The sequence below is a fragment of the Poecile atricapillus genome, chromosome W (assembly GCF_030490865.1).
Source record: "Poecile atricapillus isolate bPoeAtr1 chromosome W, bPoeAtr1.hap1, whole genome shotgun sequence".
In the NCBI taxonomy this organism is placed as follows: domain Eukaryota; kingdom Metazoa; phylum Chordata; class Aves; order Passeriformes; family Paridae; genus Poecile; species Poecile atricapillus.
In genome coordinates, this window is record NC_081288.1 from 6892594 (window position 1) to 6913669 (window position 21076).

A 21076-nucleotide genomic window follows, 5' to 3' on the forward strand; every position below is an offset into this window, starting at 1 on the left:
GGTCCTGGTGACTTACACACTCTGTGGTGGGAATCATCAGCAGAGAGAGGATTTTCATCAGTGAGAATTTCTGAGTCCCTTTGCAGTCAGCTGTGCTCTCCAAAGGCTGTTGAGTGTGCTCCATCATTGGCTTAATTTTCTTCCAGATGGTGTGTGTTATGACTTGCTTTTAATTTTTTCCCTCTATTTTTCTCCACTGTTGTTTCTTATTTTCTGGTTTTCACTCACTGGCACCCAAGAAATTCTTCCCCATTGAAATAGGTGGCAAAACCAATGTGCTCAGCAGGGAGGTGGGCCTGTGCTTGAGGCTTTAGAGCTAGGAGGTTTTAGACACCTGGTTCAGTAAGAGAGCTGAAACAAACAGCAGTGATGATGGCCAACTCACAGCAATATAAAGAGAAAGGCAAATTACTTATAAAGCTTTTATTTTGTGAACAAAGAAACAACCCCCAGAACCAACATGGTAAGTATTTGAAAGCTGTGGTGAGCAGCTCTGTTCTCAGAATTAGGTTCTGATGGTGGGTTGTACCAGGACAGGTGAGATAACCTGATTTGTGCACTGGAAAAAGGACATCCATGGCAAGATATGTCTTTGGAAAGGTACATCTATGTACAAAAATGCTGTCTGGAAGTTTTTTGGAGGTGGTGTGTAACACTGAGGCACAAACACATGATTTGCAATGTGAGGAGGAGCAGCAGATCCTGTAAAAAGACTTCAGTCTTCCCAGGTGACATAAGCCTGAACTCTGACACTCCTTGCATATTAAGGACCTCACTCCCTCCTGTGTGTAAGTTATCTGGATTTAGCTCAAATTTGGCACCTACGGTAGATAAAGGTCTATGCCACATTTTACCATGGAATTGAAATCTCAGCCAGGAAAACTTTCTCATGTTTTGGTTTTAAAGTCATGGGTTCCTGTGTAGGTTCAGTGGTCACTCAGAGTGCACCAGGCTCTTCCAAGCTCCCAGTGAGACTGGGCAGAATATCACCCCAAGACCACTGAAATCCTCATGCGTGACATCCTGATGATGTCATGTCAATATTCACTTAATCTTTGTACATTTTCTTTGCTGCTATGTGCTCAGCCACATATTCTTGGCTGTTTGCAACAAGGGAGATAAAACATCAGTACAGAGAAGCCAGAGGGACAAGACCAAGATGCATCTGTAGAAAATATTTTATTTGCAACCTTGCCAAAATCCACAACTATGTTTGCACTGGAGGGAAGGGGACTGTCCTTTGAAGGCTTTCAGAGTGTTGGTATGCACTGAGGTCTGGCTTATGCCATACATCAACCTTTCTTTGTGCTAGACCAACACCATTTCCTGCTCTCTAGAATGACCCCTTCTCAGAACCAAGGCTCCAGTGGGCTGTAACAGCTCTTCTTTTGCACCCAAGAGGAGTTTTGAATGAGTGATGCCTGTTGAAGCAGAGAAAGTGCAGGTGCACAACTTTGAGGACCATCCAACCTGAGTAAGGACAGACCCCTGTGGTTCAGGAGCAGGTGATGCTTAGAAGGATACGTTCTGCGCAAAGCTTTAAAATCAGTGCTTGTGCAGTGTAAACAGTCCTACCCTCTTTCATCATGGCCACATGGAATCTCTTCCTTCAGGCCAAACATTCCCAGTTCTGCGAATCCACAAAATCATATTGGTCTTGTGAGGATCCCTTTGGGCAGCTTTCCATGGGGAGACAACATGGGCCTGCCTTGCCCAAAAGCAATCCCAGGACACTCTAAGCTGTGATATGGATAAGAACACATGCTCTTCCCACCGTGTTATGCTTCCTTCCAGCTCTGGACATCCCTCAGGGAGAAAATCCACCTATATCACTGTTGGTGTGTGCCCTGCCTAGCACATCTGAGTCCCTGTTTGGTGGGCCTTCTCAACCATGCTGAATTACTGTGGTGATAAACATCTTTTATATCCATGGGGATGGGGAAGAGGAACCATCTGGATTATCACTACAAGTATTCAACTGAGTATTTCCAGATTGTTCAGCATTTGGGCTTTCTGGATTATATTGGGATAAATTCCTGACTTCCAAACTTTGTTTGCTTATCCTGAATTCAAGAGTTTCTTTTCTTTTTTAATCTTTAGGATTTTTCTTTTTATAATTTCAATATGCTGATAAAGTTACGGTCAATTAATAATTCATTTACCTTCTTCATGAAAGTGTTTTGTTTAGGGAAATTAATAATAATAGAGCTGAGAGGCAATTTGTTGTTCCCATCAAACTCATGAACTTTGTGCTTTCCTTGGCGCCGTATAGACTCTTGTATATTTTTCATTTTCTTTCTTTAGGGCAGAAGCAAGAGCTGTGCTCACATCTGTGCCTCAGCTTGCAGTCTAACAGTGACCAGAAATGCATAATAAATCTCAAACTAAAGCTTCTTTTTGTTGCAGGCCAGCTGGGCAGGTACCAGCCATATTAAGAATCACATATTACATCTTCAAGTTTGCATTTTGTTCAAAGGAGCATCTGAAATGTAACCTTCCCTCCCAGTCTTTGACCCAATGCAGCTCTGTGTAGCACCTAATTAGATCAGATCCCTGTTCCACTACAAAGAAAAAACAAAATTATAGTCATGGTGAGCCCATATTGACCTTCAGCGGGAGCTGACAGATGAACTTCTGTTCTCAACAAATAGAACACAGGCACATGATGGACACACACTTGGAATTATATTATATGGTAATACAATGCAATAGAATGCAGTATTATATTTTCTGTATTATATTATACAGTATTATATTATTACAGTGTCTCTATCAGACCAAAGCAGAGGAAAACATGGCATTAATGGAAGGTTTGGTACTATTCTGCTGTGCCTTGTCACTACTCAAATTATAGGATTTTACCATGTATTTCAATTACCTTTTGGTCACAATATCTAAAGAGGAAATTCATCTGTGATCAGACTAGGGCTGAATTCTGAAGACAATGTGCATCTTTGCTGCCACCAAACATCAGGTTCAGTTCTGAGTCCACTGACAATTACCTTGGAGGCTTGAATTGAGGAACTTCTTCACTCTCTAAGTATTTGCAGCATGCAGAGGACACCGTGTGCTTGAGTTTACTGATGGTTCCCATTAAATGTATGGAAAGAACCAATGGTCCAATAATTCCTCTGGAAGAAAGTCAGAGACTTTTAGGAAAGAGCTGTGTTTCTTACCAGGACACCTTGGGTGGTTTCACTTATCTGTGCAAAGAAGGTGGTGACAGACTGATGAGGTGATCTAGCACCAAATGTGGCTGAACAGATGGACAGGGTCCTGACACCTGTTCCTGGAAGTCACCATGTCCAAGGATGCCTACAGCTATGGCTGGCCTGGCAGGACTGTTGTGCTGTGCACCCAGGCCATGGTCCCCAGCAGCTGATGGACCTGTACCAGGTTGTGCCTGTTGCCGCTAAGTTGGTTGTAGTAAGATGAGCTGAGCACCTCAACTACAAAGTATTTAATTCCTTAAATTCTCCTATGGCAATGTAATACAGTAATTCTGTTCAGCTTCAGCCTCATAACTTGTTTTGATTATCTGTGGCCTTATGGTGGTGATTTAAACCTACTGATTTATTGATTCAGTCTTAATTGGGTCCTGAGCTGGGTCATTGCATCATTCTATCTTTAATTGCTTTAATTAAAGTCTAGCAAATTAGGCTGGTAATATGATTGCTTAGAGGAATTCTTGCCTGTTCATGCTTCTTAATGAAATCCATAAAAGTGAAAAAACGAATGAGCTTATCCTACTAAACTGCCACTTGTATTATGGAGTCTGAGCAAAACACAGAAAATCAATCTGCAGTGTCCTTGGCTCTTCCACCAAATATATGTTTTCAGAAGGAGAAAACTCAGCACCTCAGCAAACATCCCCATGGAAGAACAAGCAGAAGAAAACAGTCAAATGTGAAGCTAAAAGCTGGTTCCAGTTCCCATTTCTCAGATTTCCTCTAAGTTTGCAAGCAAGTCATTTAGGAGAAGATCTAGAGACCTACTTATATCCCAAAACTAAACTTCAGCCCAGTGGCTAGAGTACATGCTGGGATCTCTCCCACTCTCAGAGACCAAATTTCTCTGGATTTTGAAGTCTTTCATCATGTCCCCAAAACTTTGACTCATGCCCCATTCTCTTTGCTATCAGTTTGGTGCCCAGATGGACATTTTAGGCAGAGGACTCAGCACTACCTGTGAGAAGGAAGATTTTCTCCCTATTTTGTGCTGTGACATTTATGAGAAGCATGGGTGTGGCTGCCCTCCATCACCACTGACAACTGTCTGTTGCCCACACTGTTCCTTTCCACCTCTTCCCTTCTCGTTTTCCAGCAAGGCTGCTGCATCTGCAATGCATTTTCTACCCACTGGGCTAATGAGCTCTGTGTTGCCAAAGCTGCCTGGAACTTCTTAATGTCCCCCTGGTTTATGAATGGAAATATGCTGCTTCCTCCCGCTCCTTGCTCATCAGTGAACGCTCTGCTTTGCATCTCACTTGACCCTGGCTCCTGCTGCAGAGAAAATATCATTACTTACCAGCAGTGCAAAGCCCCCCACCAGCCCTGCTCATATACCCTGAAGCCTGTTCCATAAATACAAAGAATCTATTTCAAAACTGAATTTGCAAATCCAAAGAAAATCTGCAGTCAATTAAAAGCAATGAGAATTAAGAATACAGCAGATGAGGAATATGAAGTTCAGATCAGCTTGATCCCCAGCGTGACAATGCATTTTACTTTATCCCTCTAGGAGAACAGGGATTTTTGTCTCTGCATGGGCTGTAATGATGTGGCTGGAAAGCTTCCATTATCTTTTAATTAAACACTGTGATTACATTTTGCTTTCTCCAGCCTGTTTAGCCCCCGAGTGAGTGCACAGAATGAAGTACATGTCACAGGCGCTCCGAGTGCAGCACTAACCACTCTCCATTGATCAGGGCTGGATCTGGAATCCCAATACCTGTCCCCAGGCTACCCACAGCTTGGACTGCACTTCCAGTTCTGCTCTGAGCAGGGACACCTTCCACCAGACCAGGTTGCTCAAAGTCCCATCCAACCTGGCCTTTAACACTTCCAAGGATGGAGCATCCACAGCTTCTCTGGGAAACCTGTGCCCATGTGTCACTAAGCTCACAAATAAAGAATTTCTTCCTTATTTTTTGGTACATTCTCATGCACCCTGTCTTGGAGCAATTTCAGATTGATGGTGGGTTTTGTCTCTATAGGGTGAGGTATCAAATATGTGGCTGCAGAATGAACTTCCCAGGTGACATCAGGATTTGACTACAGATGGTGATTTCTGGTGGAGGCTGTTAGCAATTGGCAGCCCTGGGACCATCACATTGCACTGTACTACCCAGCCATGGTACAGTGCTGGGGATCCACCAGTGACCAGTGGTTAAAAGGAGATTTGGCTGACTGTCTGCAGCTGAAGAATTTTCAGCCATTCATTGTAACCTGCCTGAATTGCAATGGATTTTCCACAGAAGTAAAAGACTAGATATTTAGAGAAAAAGAAAATGTTTTCCAGTTGCAAACAGTTTACAGCTTGGAAAATACTTTTTCCATGCACTGCAGCAGAGACCAGCAACAGCACAGAAACTTTCAACCTGAACAGTGTCAATACCACTACTGAAAATGTTGTAAAGTCACAACTGCCCTGCTCTCCTGGAGAGCAGTGCTGCTTCCAGACACAATTTTAAGTTACATTTCCTAAGGTGGGAGTTAGCTCTTCATCTTGGGTTCATGGGGAGCAAAATGTTTTGTATGTGTAAAAAAGAATACACTGTAATCCTGAAATGAGCCTGAATCACCTATGTACGGACAAGAAAAGAGTTATCAGGTTATATTTTCTTTTCACTAAAAAAATGGTTTTCACTGCTACCAGCTTCCAACTAACACACTGTAATTATAGGTGCATATTGCAATTTCTAACATCTCTGAAACAAATAATTGGAAGACAGCATAACCCATGATCTGCTTTCCTACAGAAAAAACTGCTTTTTCTGGCACCAAGAAATGGGAAAAATAATTCATTGACAACAGTCTGTGACATTTTCTCTTCCTTATCTCTTTAGGCCAAGTCTCCAGCAAGCACAGTATTTCAGAAATAATCATAAGAGAAGTATTAAAGAGAGGAAAACAAAACAGTGGCCCTGTTCCCATGGAAATGCATGGGAAGAGTTCAAGCAAGCACCCCTTCTGATGTGGCCATGTGTTTGTCCTTGGATGGTGAGCAGAGATCAGGCAGCTCATCCTCTCTGTGATCTGCCTGGGGTCTATTGTCATGGCAGATAAATAAATGCCTTTGACCTTGGAGGCTCTCTGCTTTTCTCTGGGCAGGGCAAGTGGAACAGAAATGTCATCTGGAACAAGCTGCTGGTCTGCACCTTCCTCCTCCTTCTTGGTTGGTCCAGCCCTTCCCTGGTGGATCCTGGCACAGGTCAACATAAGGATCCCTCTGACCACTTCCCAAGTGACCCCATGGGAGCATCTGCCCATCAGTCTCACTCTCACCTTCTGGGTGAGAAAGGGATGAAGAAATTGGGCTATGGAAGTTAAAAGAAGTGGTTTTGCCCCTCTGGTCAGCTGTTCTAAAACTCCATCTGGAGTGCTGGTTTTCCTGCCCAAGTGTTCCTCATCCTCCATGCATGGCTATATGGTTCCTGTCAGGAAGGATTTCCCAGTTTGCCTTCTTCTAGGCAGTCTGGGTGTGTAAGAAGTGCCAGATCATGGCAGTCCTGGGGAAGGACTCATGTTCTATATAAGGACAGTGTAAAAACTTTGAATAGTCAAAGGCCATCAAAAGAGCTCTTGACACTGGAAAACAGAAGAGATCTCTCTGGGCTTTGCTCCAGCCAAGAGGACATTTGTCCCCTCCCTTTTGCTTTCCTGTCTAAATAAACAATCCAAGTTTTGGCACCTAATGCAGATTGCTCTGATTCACACTGTGCAAGGCTCTACATCTCTGATGTGCGGGAACCTCTCCTCCTGTCCCCACTCAAGAAGGTGACAGTTCTAGAAAGTGGAGCAGATGCAAAAAGTCAAGGACCCCTGAATTCTCTTATACAGACCTGCCACTGAACTGCTTTATGGCTTGAGTGATTTACATGCATCTTGATGCCTTTGCTTGACTTTGAGTGGAGAGGGATCATGCGAAGTCTTGCTTAGAGCATTTTAAAGATGCAGTGTACTCAGCAGAAGGATGAAGTATTTTGTTGCATTTGTTCCCAGACTGTGATATATAGGCTGCACATTGGCAGCTGGTGACCCTCCAAAACCACATGGCTTTCGGTTTCCTTTTGACTGCCTTTCTTGCAGAAAAGATCTCATGAGTCTGTAAGAGACTGTAAGTAGAAATGAAGAAAAGGAGACAGACCACTTTGTGTGCTCTGGATGTTGACAGCAATGGCTTGAGCTTACCTCTATTCTTCACCATGCTGCCAGGTTGCCACCCAAAAGTGATGTCTCTAGGTCAGCAACTTGCCTGAACTGCTCCCACCACAGAAGGAATCACTTATCCACTGCTCTCCAACCTGGTCCTTTACCTGGAGCTAAAGCTGAGCTGTGCAGCTCCTGGCCATCTGCTGATACAAAACACGAGTGACAGAGGCTGTCTCTTCTTCCAGTGGGGACCCTTGGGCTCCTTTACACAGACTCTTGATGGACAGTGCATAGCAAATGGCTGTCCCTTTTCCAGGGCCTTTTCCATGTCTCCAATCCAGGTACTGGTGGCCACTTCTCTAAGAGCATTTCTGGCCCTTTGAGTGTTCCCAGCTCCAGTGTCTCTCCTGTAACTACTCCTCATGTTCTTTCTGAGCTTATTGGAGCATTCTCATCCTTACGGCACCACCCCTAGCACATACACAAACCCTTGGGCATCCAGGAGATTGAGATGCAATAAAGATCTGCTTTTATCAGTCCTGGCAAGGCTGTCTGTGCTGCCACCTATGGCAGCTGGACTGTCCAGGGAAGGACAGGTTCAGGAGGGTTCATTTAGTGCATTTGCTGTGGTTTCAGCTGTGCAGCACTACCAAGTTTTTGCTGAGCATGTGTGCATTGCTAACCCAAAACATTTCAAAGACTTCCTGCTTATTTTTTCTTGGGGCAAGGGATACATAGAAGGGACTTCTGTCAAATTTTGTTATGACTCCAAAGTGGGAGTTTGCCAATGAAAATGTCACTTCACTGCTTATATTTTAACATTGCAAAACAATTATTTACCACCTAAAACTTGTTCTCAGAAATAGCTGTGTGTTTGTGGAAAATTTCAGTAAAAAGAAAAATGACTATCCATAGGCAGATAACCAAAGAGACAGATGCCATTGCATGCAATCAGCATTAACCAAAGCAGCCAGCGATTGCTGGAACACTCTCACCAGGAGAAACCATCAGGCACCTCAGAAGTGGTGTGATGCCACCAAACCCAGATAATGGAAAACCAAGTAATAGAATCATTGAATAATTTAGGTTGTAAAAGACCCTTAAGAATGTTTAGTTCAACAGTTAAACCAGCACTGCCTTGTTCACCACTAAACCGTCCCCAAGTACCACATCTACACATCTTACAAATACCCTCAGTGACAGTGACTCAACCACTCTGTGTGACGCGGTGACTCTGCTCTCCCTGGGCAGCTTTTTTTTGCCATTGTGGTGAAGAAATTTGTCCTTATATCCAAGCCAAATCTCCCCTGGCACAACTTCAGGCTGTTTCCTCCTGTAATCTCATTTGTTACCTGCAAGAAGAGTTTTGTATAGCCTCCTTTGTGGATGTTGTAAAGAACCATAAGCTGTCCCCTGAACTACCTTTTCTCAGGCTGAGGCCCTCAGCTCCCTCAGCTTCTCCTCATTAAACTTGTGCTCCAGACCCTTCCCAAGCTCCATTCCTCTCTCTGGACACACTCCAGTACCTCAAGGTCTTTCTGTGATTGAGGGGCCCAAAAGTGAACCCAGGGTTCAAGGTGTGGCCTCACCAGTGGCCAGCACAGGGGCAAAATCACTGCCCTTATCCTGCTGGCCACGCTATTGCTGGTACAAGTCAGGTGCCGTTGGCCTTTTTTCCCACCTGGACACTGACTCATATTCAGTCACTGTTGACCAGCACCTCCAAGTCCTTTTCCACTGGAAAGCTTTCCAGCCGCTCTTCCCCCAGCCTGTGGTGCTGCATGGCGTTGCTGAGATTGAAGTGCAGGATTTCACCTTATTTAATCTCATGCAATTGGCCTCAGCCCCCTCAAGCAAATCAACACTCTCAACTCTCACACAGCTTGATATTATCTACACCAAATTTTGATCTCCCAAAAAGATGACTCCTCACAAAGAGAGCATTGCTCCTGCCCCACCAAATCCCTGTTGTGCCTGCCTTCCCAGACATCCCTGATGGGATGGCTTGGCCTGGTTTCCTGCACAGCCAGTGAGCCCTCCCAGCAGTGCCACATGTGCTGGACGTGCTGTCCTGCTTTCTGTGCTTGTTTCAGGGGACTAGAAACATGCCTGAACCCAAGCACATGCTGGAAATGATATTTCACACGCAAAGCAGGCTGGTTTGGAGGGAAATAGGTACATTTCTGTGATTAAATGAAAATAATTGGGGTTAAATAGGGAGGAAAATGAAATTTCCTTGCAATTACTTGGATTTGTTATAAGAAAGAATGACATATGTTTTCAGTTTTATCTTCTTTCTACAGTTTTGCCTCTATGTTTTTCTCCTACTTTCAGAAATTAATTTGGGCTCCTTTGCCTCATTAATGGGAGATTACCTAGCTTGGCAAGAGGTTTTGTGTATTAGAAATGGGCTTTACTGATACAACTCTGAAACACTGATGTGCTCTTTAGTTCCAAAACCTCCTTCTGCCAAAACCCAAGCAGAATAGCATGTCTATTTCCCTAAATTATTATTCAAACATAAGGAAGTAATTTTTTTTTTCTCAATGGTTTTGGTGTTAAGGAGCAAAGAGAGCTGCTAACAGTGTCTGCTCCCCATAAATCCTCCCTCACTTTGTGGTTTTTCCCCAATTATTCAGGTAGGGGTTTTTAATCAGGATGATACTGGGATTTGTGAGAATAATTTATTTGATGCATTTTGTTCTATAAACATCCACTTTCAAAAAACCCCAAAAATTCAGTTGTAAAGTCTAAAAATGCAAGGTGTTTTTGGGTGCAGATCACCATCTGAATTATCCACTTATGCTCTGGTGAGGCATACAAGCGCTACAAAAGTTGTGACAGAAGTAGTACAAGAGAGATGTGTTGATGGTTAAAAGAGGACAATCCCTAAGAGAGCAATTTCCCTTCCTCTCCTCTCCTCTCCTCTCCTCTCCTCTCCTCTCCTCTCCTCTCCTCTCCTCTCCTCTCCTCTCCTCTCCTCTCCTCTCCTCTCCTCTCCTCTCCTCTCCTCTCCTCTCCTCTCCTCTCCTCTCCTCTCCTCTCCTCTCCTCTCCTCTCCTCTCCTCTCCTCTCCTCTCCTCTCCTCTCCTCTCCTCTCCTCTCCTCTCCTCTCCTCTCCTCTCCTCTCCTCTCCTCTCCTCTCCTCTCCTCTCCTCTCCTCTCCTCTCCTCGAGTCTCCTCTCCTCTCCTCGAGTCTCCTCTCCTCTCCTCTCCTCTCCTCTCCTCTCCTCTCCTCTCCTCTCCTCTCCTCTCCTCTCCTCTCCTCTCCTCTCCTCTCCTCTCCTCTCCTCTCCTCTCCTCTCCTCTCCTCTCCTCTCCTCTCCTCTCCTCTCCTCTCCTCTCCTCTCCTCTCCTCTCCTCTCCTCTCCTCTCCTCGAGTCTCCTCTCCTCTCCTCTCCTCTCCTCTCCTCTCCTCTCCTCTCCTCTCCTCTCCTCTCCTCTCCTCTCCTCTCCTCTCCTCTCCTCTCCTCGAGTCTCCTCTCCTCGAGTCTCCTCTCCTCGAGTCTCCTCTCCTCTCCTCTCCTCGAGTCTCCTCTCCTCGAGTCTCCTCTCCTCGAGTCTCCTCTCCTCTCCTCTCCTCTCCTCTCCTCTCCTCTCCTCTCCTCTCCTCTCCTCTCCTCTCCTCTCCTCTCCTCTCCTCTCCTCTCCTCGAGTCTCCTCGAGTCTCCTCGAGTCTCCTCGAGTCTCCTCGAGTCTCCTCGAGTCTCCTCGAGTCTCCTCTCCTCGAGTCTCCTCGAGTCTCCTCGAGTCTCCTCTCCTCGAGTCTCCTCTCCTCGAGTCTCCTCTCCTCGAGTCTCCTCTCCTCTCCTCGAGTCTCCTCTCCTCTCCTCTCCTCTCCTCTCCTCTCCTCTCCTCTCCTCTCCTCTCCTCTCCTCTCCTCTCCTCTCCTCTCCTCTCCTCTCCTCTCCTCTCCTCTCCTCTCCTCTCCTCTCCTCTCCTCTCCTCTCCTCTCCTCTCCTCTCCTCTCCTCTCCTCTCCTCTCCTCTCCTCTCCTCGAGTCTCCTCTCCTCGAGTCTCCTCTCCTCGAGTCTCCTCTCCTCGAGTCTCCTCTCCTCTCCTCTAGTCTCCTCTCCTCGAGTCTCCTCTCCTCTCCTCTCCTCTCCTCTCCTCTCCTCTCCTCTCCTCTCCTCTCCTCTCCTCTCCTCTCCTCTCCTCTCCTCTCCTCTCCTCTCCTCTCCTCTCCTCTCCTCTCCTCTCCTCTCCTCTCCTCTCCTCTCCTCTCCTCTCCTCTCCTCTCCTCTCCTCTCCTCTCCTCTCCTCTCCTCTCCTCTCCTCTCCTCTCCTCTCCTCTCCTCTCCTCGAGTCTCCTCTCCTCGAGTCTCCTCTCCTCGAGTCTCCTCTCCTCTCCTCTCCTCGAGTCTCCTCTCCTCGAGTCTCCTCTCCTCGAGTCTCCTCTCCTCTCCTCTCCTCTCCTCTCCTCTCCTCTCCTCTCCTCTCCTCTCCTCGAGTCTCCTCTCCTCGAGTCTCCTCTCCTCTCCTCTCCTCTCCTCTCCTCTCCTCTCCTCTCCTCTCCTCTCCTCGAGTCTCCTCTCCTCGAGTCTCCTCTCCTCGAGTCTCCTCTCCTCGAGTCTCCTCTCCTCTCCTCTCCTCTCCTCTCCTCGAGTCTCCTCTCCTCGAGTCTCCTCTCCTCTCCTCTCCTCGAGTCTCCTCTCCTCGAGTCTCCTCTCCTCTCCTCTCCTCTCCTCTCCTCTCCTCTCCTCTCCTCTCCTCTCCTCTCCTCTCCTCTCCTCTCCTCTCCTCTCCTCTCCTCTCCTCTCCTCTCCTCTCCTCTCCTCTCCTCTCCTCTCCTCTCCTCTCCTCTCCTCTCCTCTCCTCTCCTCTCCTCTCCTCTCCTCTCCTCTCCTCTCCTCTCCTCTCCTCTCCTCTCCTCTCCTCTCCTCTCCTCTCCTCTCCTCTCCTCTCCTCTCCTCTCCTCTCCTCTCCTCTCCTCTCCTCTCCTCTCCTCTCCTCTCCTCTCCTCGAGTCTCCTCTCCTCGAGTCTCCTCTCCTCTCCTCTCCTCGAGTCTCCTCTCCTCGAGTCTCCTCTCCTCTCCTCTCCTCGAGTCTCCTCTCCTCGAGTCTCCTCTCCTCGAGTCTCCTCTCCTCGAGTCTCCTCTCCTCTCCGAACTTCTCCTCTCTTACAATTACTCTATCCTGTTACTATGAGTTTTGCTCTTTCACTTCTTCTTGTCATCCTCTGCATCCATTAGGAAAAATTTATTTGTCCACAAAAACATCCCCACAGTGAACACAGATGCCAAAATTCCCATCCTTGTCTCCAGTTGTGTCCAGCTGCTCTGGAAACCCCTAGCACTGGTCCTGCAGAAGTTCTGGCAGCCTTCAAGATCCTGATATGTTTTGCAAAAGCAGATGTTACTAATTTGTAAAGCATCTTTGAACTTCTCAAGGGGGGGCTGACACATTTAGTGTTGTTTCTAACCAAATGGGGATTTTTTTTTTTTTGTCTTTCTGTTTTTCACCAGGATGTTTTTTGGGTTTCTATATCATCTCTTGACAACCCATCCAGCTATGCCAACCACCTCTTCATTTCTGCATCTCAGTCTCTCCCTCATAGCTTTTCAAGAGGAACATACTCAATCATGTCTTTCCCATTACTCTTGGAAATGACATGAAATTTTATCCTTTTTGCAGGTCTCCAGATGAGCTGATCCCTGAAATTGCCATGGACTGGTCTAAAAATTATAGCATGTGTCAGGTGGGCCCTGTGTGACGTGTACCAGCCTGGGTAGACACAACCCAAATTCCTCATTCCTCTTGTGTTTCCTGCCTGTGCAGCCTTTCTGGTCACTCTCTGGATACTGTCACCAGCAGGGACAGGCAATCAATGTTGACGCTTTAATGGCATTTTTATTTAGGTTTGGCATCCCCTGTTACTTGTAGAGAGGGTTAACTTGTGACCTGATCTGACTGCTAGTCCTTATCTCTGGAAATGATCCACACCCAAGCAGGAATGAAAGGAAACAATCTTTTTAGGTTTTGCACCCAGTGATACCATTTGGGGTTGCATTTGGGGAGGTTCTTTTTGTTTTCTTTGCAGAATAAACAAAATTCTCACAAAACTTACAAGGAGAACAAAATGTTTTACTTTTTTTTTTTTTTTTTTTTTTTTTTTTGAGGAAGACAGAGGGGGAATCAGGAAGAAAATTCCAATCTTTTCATCAAGCAACAAAAATACCAGCCAAAAGAAAAATATATTCAACACTGTGTTTGGAAAATCTTTAAGAGTAGCAAAGATGTAACTATATTAGTTATACTTTCTCAGCTTTATACAAACACTTATAAAACATGAATGAATACCAGAGGGAATATTTTTCTAAACAAAAAATTAAAACACAAGCTTTTAATACCTATCCCAGGAAAACCAGTTCATTTATTTATAGAAACCAGAAAATAAACCAATAAAAAGTAGTTACTTTCCTATGGATTTGAATTTTGGAGTTAAAAATCTCTTGATGGCTTCTAGGGAAGCCTAAGTTCTGTAATAATTCTTAGGAAACAGCATTGCTGACTCCAGCAGAAAACAATTCAAATTGTGGTGATGTGGGAGGCAGAGCCTTTGAAACTGGTGGAGCTTATGGAGGAGTCAGAACCTTAAGAAATGCCAACATTATTTCTAAAGGGGGAAAAAAAAATGTATTTCCAAAAGGACCAAGAGTGGAAGGTAGTGAGAGTCAGCTTCTGTGTTCTGCTTGGACTGAAGCTCACATTTGAAAGCTGATATGGGCTTTTCCAAGTGCAGGGATAGTTTCAAGCATTAACATTATCAGCTACGGATACTGATGCCTAAAACCCCACTGCTTGAGCAGAAGTCAGTTTGTAAATGCCTAATAAAGGATATGATGGACTTTTCTTTTTTAATGAGATAATCAAGAAACAGATTTTACTTCATATTTTAAGAAATTAACTATATCAAATGTGTAATAAAAATATTTTCTATAGGATTTTAAAATATATACATATATAAACTACCTAAATTTTTAATGCCCTGTTGATATTGATGTGGTCTCTACAGGTTTTAAGTGTAACTAAGTGAGGCTGCCCAGCAACCTCAATTATACCTCAAACAGTGACTACAAAACTTGAAGCTTTGTCCACACTGTAACTTAAACCTGCTTGAGAATGGGATCTGAAATTTCCTGCTGGACCTGATCCAGCACCCACTCATAGGCTAAGTCCACTCCTGACTGCAGGATTAGGTCTTAGACAGAGTCCCAAAATTATGTAGTTTCCAACCTGCTTGGCTGACCAATGATAAAGGCACCTGAGTGAGTTACTGAGAGCCTTGAGGCACTTCTTGGAAAAATGAAAGTTGTTATATATTTGATTTAGAATAGTTAAGGATATACAGGAACAGTCTTAAGACAGTTTGGGCACATCTATACCTCGTGCTGAAGAGAGGCACAAACTGCCTGAGTCTCAGTTGTAGCCTATGCCCAGGCACTGGATGTAGACTTCAGTCAAGCTCAAGCAGGATTGAGAGCCTGGGGGTGAGCAAAGGACATCCATGCCTTCCTCCTTCCCACCGCATTCATCCCTAGATCACAAGCCTTGCTTGCCCAGCCCATGAGGAGGAGGTAAACTGGCAGGAAGAACTCCTGTGTCAAGTGCCTGCAATGGCCCAGAGGGCTGGGCTGGCACTTCCATCAAAGACAACCTGGAGGTGTTGGAGGTGGAGGTGGGTGAGGAAGGAGAAGCACAGATGACTGTCTGGTCCTGTGTCCACTGAGAACAGCGAGGACACGGCTTTGGGCAGTTCCAAATCCAGATGGCATTCCTGTTTAAACTGGCACCGTGTCTAAAGCAAGTTCAGATTCATTTTCCATGCAAGGTTTGAAGCACAGCGTAGACAAAGTGTGTGAGGGCCAGACCCTGATCTAATGCAGACAAAATTCACCATTACCACTGGCCTGAGCACTTACCCTTGCATTATACTTTAAGGTAGGTACCATGGGAGTTCTCCTGCTTCAAAGAGTTAATATAGGGGATTTGACCACCTGCAGAGGAAAGTTTCTCACTGAGCTTTCGGTTCACCAGCTCCATGTGCCTGGAGTTTTTCCTGGCTTGCCGGAGAGACCTCTTGACTTTCTTCACTCGATCCCGCAGCTGCTTGTTGCGCTTCTCCAGCGATGCCACTTTCTGCTGCAGCTTCTTCACTCTATCCTCCTCCTCAAACAGGGCCTTCTGCACTGAGGAGCACATGAGCTGTGGGGACAGCAGAGGTGAGCTTTGCACAAAAAAGTTATCATAACAAGGGTTAATTCAGACACTGCAGAAAACACCTCACAACTTCTCAAAAACAAAATGCTTATCTGGAGTAACTTTTACTTTATTTTTATATATTTTTAAGTAAAATCCTCTCTCTCACTTATGGATTTAGTTAAAACCAAAAATTGTAAATCTTAATGATAACAGTGATTCAAAATTACTTTTATGAACTGTTTTTTCAGACCTGTCCAGTGCACTTAGGCTACATTGAGTTTATGAAGAAAGGCTGCCCTGGTATTAAACTTGGGTAAAGAGGTGTCACTTTTGGAAAACTAGCTTTGATTCAGCTCATTAGCCCTTCAGAAACCCCAGACTCTGATGAGAGCCTGCCCGTTGCTCTTTGTGTCAACATGTGAAATGAGAACCACACCTGCCAAACACAGAACTTGTTCTTTTGCCTTTCCAAGAACAGAGGTATCTTCAACAACCCATTACATTGTCTTGTTTAAGAAAAATCCCTAGAGGGTAAGATCTCAGCAGTCTCTAGGAGCATCCATGATCCCAGAACTTTAACAGAAGTTATTATTTAGGGGGTCATTGCCTGAAAAGTTCCCCTTCCACTCTACCCTATACAACTTACTGCAATCTTGCCCCCAGAAGGGACATCAAGTTCTTGATGTTCACTCATGCCAGTGGCTCTTATATACGAAATAAAAAAGAGAGGTGGTTTCAAAGATGTTGTCCCCAAGGCATCACTAGAAGAATACCTCACAGGGCATTTTCAAATCCACTGGGTTGGGTGATGGTACAATTGCAAAAGATCTGTTGGACAAGTATTCATCTTCTACTACCTCATCCTAGGATGACCCAAAAGATGTCACTTATCTCATGGGCATGTTTATGGTCTCACTTGTTTCCTGCTTGTAGGTGCAGCAACAGGAGTGGGATGACAAACACCAGCCAAAGGGCTGCTGAATAGTTTCAGTTCAAATAAGTTCAGTTTCTGACACACAGCCTCACTTGGGATGGGATTCAGCTGCCTTCTCTTAAGCAGCTAAAAGTGAGACTCAGGTCTGGGCTCCTCTCTTTGCATTTTTCCCCTGTAATGTCTGCAGGGAGAGACACCCTTCCAGGGGCTGACTTGCACCTTCTAGGGCAGAGGGAGGAATCACCCTCTGAACACAACCATCTCCTTTTACTGACCGCAAAGACACCAAGTTCCATTTTTTTCTACCTGGAACACATTTTCCAGGCAGAAAAAGATGAGCTCAAGGACAGCTCCACCAAAAAATTTCTGATTTAGAAGATCCACATCAAAATTCATTTCTCCTCAGGTGCCTCCTGCTTTTTTTTTTTCCTACAAAAAACACCCTGAGATATTTTATTGTGCCTGTGGGACTTTCATCTTGCTGCTGCACTGTGAGGACAGGCAGAGTATTCTGCTGGATTTATCTTCAAAATATGTCTAGAAATTCTTCTATGTGTGTCAAGCACTCCTGGAGTTTGGATGGGCTTTCTCTGGCAGAACATTTGGAACAGACAGGGAATCTAAATAAACAAGTAAATCCTGACTGTGATGATGAAGGATTACATGTTTCTTTCCATCTTACTTTGTAGTATTTTCAACAACTGAAAGTTGGGGAGGGAGCCTGCCTTGATGAATAACATTTCATTTGCTTTGGAAACCCCCAGCAGTGGGAAACCATGGCCAGTCAACACAAAAATAGCAACTGCTTCCACTCCCTTGGAAGCTCTTGTTCCTTGAGCAAAAGCACTGCAGGGTTTTGCTATATGGCAAATTCTTATCCCAACTGTTCTCTCACTAGGGTTCTTTTACAAATGAATGCTAGCGAGATGGGGAGCTCACAGATAGAGGGCCAGGAATTGTGTTGAAAAGGAGAGTTTGGTTTTGATCACAGTTCATTCCAAGAGCTCTTTGAAAACAGCCAGCACATCTTGGCTTTTGTGTTTGCCAAACCCTTGCAAAACCTCAAGCAGAACACTTCTTGAATTTAAATCCCCATAAAGGAGGACACTGAGTTAGGGAAATATGTTTGTTGGGAAGACATGAGGTGGAAACTCTGCTTCTCAAGTGATTTCCTGTATTTTCCATGGCTGCAGTGATAGGTATGGCCTATGCCAGAGTCCAGTGCAGAGGAACAAACACTTCATGCAGCTGAAGTGGGAGGTTGTGTGAACCCAACTGCATTTCTGTCTGGGCTGGCTGATGGGGGAATAGCAAACATCAGGGATGGTATTATCCTCATCTCAGAGACACTCCCAAACATTTTAAGGTTGGTCCTCTGTCAGCAGAGGTAGAACTGCTCTACAGAGCCACTCAGAAACTTCTCAAACACCATCAAAAAGCTAACCAGCTCATTTGCTTATACTGTTTTTATACAGTCCTCACTCTCCAGTCTGAAACACACAGTTCAGTGCTTAAATTATCTGGAGATATACAGAGACATCACGGGAACAGCACAGTTCTAAAAAACAGAGGTACTCTGTGACATGCACAGCTTTGTTTGCCAACAGGATAGGTGATAAGAAGAGCCCAGCTTGATAACTGGATGCCTGCCTGCAACTCTAACACTACCAGCTGGAAAATAAATACTTTGTTCCTTCTACATGGGGAAAAATAACAAGGTGGAGTCCTCTCATTCTCACTGGCAGGTTACACGCAGCATTTTTCACAGGACTCTGCAGTGGAGATGATGATGAGGATGATGATAATGATGATGATGTTTAAGTGTGACTGCTGTCCTGTCTTTGCTGTTACTGCCTGGGGCTGGGATTCACCTGACTGCAACCAAGTTATCCTTAAACTTATGCTGAGAACTGTGTTACTGTGACAGCTGAGAGCTCAGGACAGCCTGGATAACCAACCCAGCTGCTGAACAAGCTGGTGAGAAGTTAAGCAGTCCAAGTAGCTACTTGGATGCTTGGGAAATGAAGAGAAGGACAAGGCAAACCTTATAGGTAATTTTCCAAATTCCCTTCAAAATTTGAATCCCTTAATGACCCATAATTCAGAAGAGTTGTTTGGTCTGAAGATCTGTCTGCATGTCTCCTTGTTCCACAGTTTTGTTAGGAAGGCATCCTCAGCAGTGGTACACTCAGGTTCAGAGCAGTACCAGGAGATGTCATGAGAAAGGTGGCACAAGAACCATACAGATCCTGAGGATTTATCCCAGACAATCTACAGCTGTGAAACACCTATAAATATATTTGAGTATTCATCTGAGAGACCACATCACAAATCTACCGAGTTTAAAGTTTCACCATACCTAGGAGATTTACAAAGTCTGCCAAAGAAATCAGCATGTAATAAATAGAATAGAATCACAGAATCATTGAGGTTAGAAAAGACCTCCAAGATCATCCAGTCCAATCACTAATCTAACAAACTGATTTTGGAGCATCACATTAGAGGCATGCGCGCCCCTTACCAAACACCCTGAACTGAGATATATATATATAGATAGATATATATAGATATAGATATAGATATAGATATAGATATATAGATATAGATATAGATATAGATATAGATATAGATATAGATATAGATATAGATATAGATATAGATATAGATATAGATATAGATATAGATATAGATATAGATATAGATATAGATATAGATATAGATATAGATATAGATATAGATATAGATATAGATATAGATATAGATATAGATATAGATATAGATATAGATATAGATATGTGTGTGTGTATATGTATATATATATGTATATATGTATATATGTATATATGTATATATGTATATATGTATATATGTATATATGTATATATGTATATATGTGTATATATATATATGTGTATGTATATACACTTATTGACAGATACACACTTGTCTTCTACAAGCTTGAGTGGCCCAGTGGATAAAGGTGCCATGGATAAGGGTGTGATGGTAGTGTTCAGCCACCACAAAATGTCCAAAAGTGGTTGAAGTTAGTGTTACAGAACTCAAGTCACTCAAAACCCTGCAGTGGCACCCAAGTCTTGCTCTTCACTTACCCAAGGGACTCATGTTGAGTCCCAGCTATCTCCTCATGCACGCTCCTTATGGCAACAGTGCTAAAAACCACTGGAGTCCCACTACCTAAAAGTCTTTCCTGTGGGAGTGAGTGTGTTGCATGGAAAGAGAGACAAGGAATCAAAGAATAATGGGAGAGGTCTGGCAGAGGGGAGTATTGGGTTTGGGATGGAGTGACTTAACCTCCAGTTACTGGGATTTTTCAGCCAAGACTAACACTTGTGCTGAAGTGTGGAAAAGTCCCTGTCAGCACTGTTAAAGCCTTGTGTTGGGTGAAGTGCTGGGGGCATGGCAGTGGTGAATTAAACCACCTTTGCTTGCTGCAAGAAATGCATTTTCAGAGGTACAGAATTGGGGTCCCAAGGACATATCCAGCACCACTGACATTAATGGACATGAGCTGGGATTTCATCCTAGGAGCTCATATGAATCAGCAAAATGCATATCCCATCTCCTGGATGGAGAAAGAAATTGTTGTGGCTGTTGTTACCTTGCTGAGTGCTGGGTCAGCATTTGCCACAAGAAATGTAATGGTTGTAGCACAACTCTCCAGTTCATTCAAAATATTAGAGATAGGAATTTCTTTGGGGTATGAAACACTACCTACAGGAAGCCTCTGCCAGGCCACACCCACCCAGAAGTATCTCAGCACTGTTTTTCTTCCTCATTTCACTCCTCACTAAAAGTAGATTTTCTCTTTAAGCTCCTTAGATGCAGCTAGTCAAGGGAAGTCATCTTTCTCAACAGTCATCAGAGAGGAATGGGCACATCCTAGAGGAGGTATCTTGCACACTTTAGACACTTCCATTCAGTGGACAAGCTTTGGAGACTCCTGCCTAGATAACTATCTCAGAGTGGGATGCATGTCACTGTGAGTCCTATCAAATGCCATCTGAATGACACTGACTTCCCAGGGCAGGCTGCAAGGGCAGGATACAGATAATTTTCTTGGAGTTTGGAGAAATTTCCCCTGGAAACAGACACAAATCCATGTCCATAGGCACTTGGGGGTCTTTAAAACGAGCTTTTTTCTGATCTGCATCAAACCACTGCTTGGTGTGAAGGTATTTGAACTGCTGGTGGCTCTCACCTGCAGTGGGTTTTGCTGGCATCCATTGCAAAACCCCACACTTCCCCTTCAAGCTCACAGCCCTTACACCTCTGTTCTGGCTGGCAGTGGTTTTACAGGATGCAGAGTCATTACAGGGCACTTGAGAACTGGTGAAAAGAGCTTCAGACATGGAGGTACCTGAAGAGAGGTCTCCGGCCCCAAAACTACACCTAGAACTTGTCCTGAGGCATTGCTTTCCCCTGGCACTTGGAGCCCTGAAGCCTGAGATGCTGCTGGGAGGATGGAAACAAAGATACCAAGTGACAGTCGCATCAAGACACCTCTGCCAGGACTGGAAATGGGGATGGGAATACATCATCACAGTCA

The 21076-nt window shown here is 44.6% G+C and overlaps 1 protein-coding gene across 1 annotated transcript in view; it reads right to left on the minus strand.

Moving 5' to 3' along the window:
* Positions 1 to 13495: 13495 nt before the first annotated feature.
* Positions 13496 to 21076, minus strand: part of LOC131592471 (coiled-coil domain-containing protein 3-like) — a gene marked incomplete at its 5' end in the record, with an annotated part of 35613 nt that continues 28032 nt past the window's right edge. Inside the window, one exon of the mRNA XM_058864002.1 lies at positions 13496 to 15578. Within this exon, the coding sequence (XP_058719985.1) occupies positions 15303 to 15578 (276 nt within the window). The remainder of the gene's footprint in view (positions 15579 to 21076) is intronic.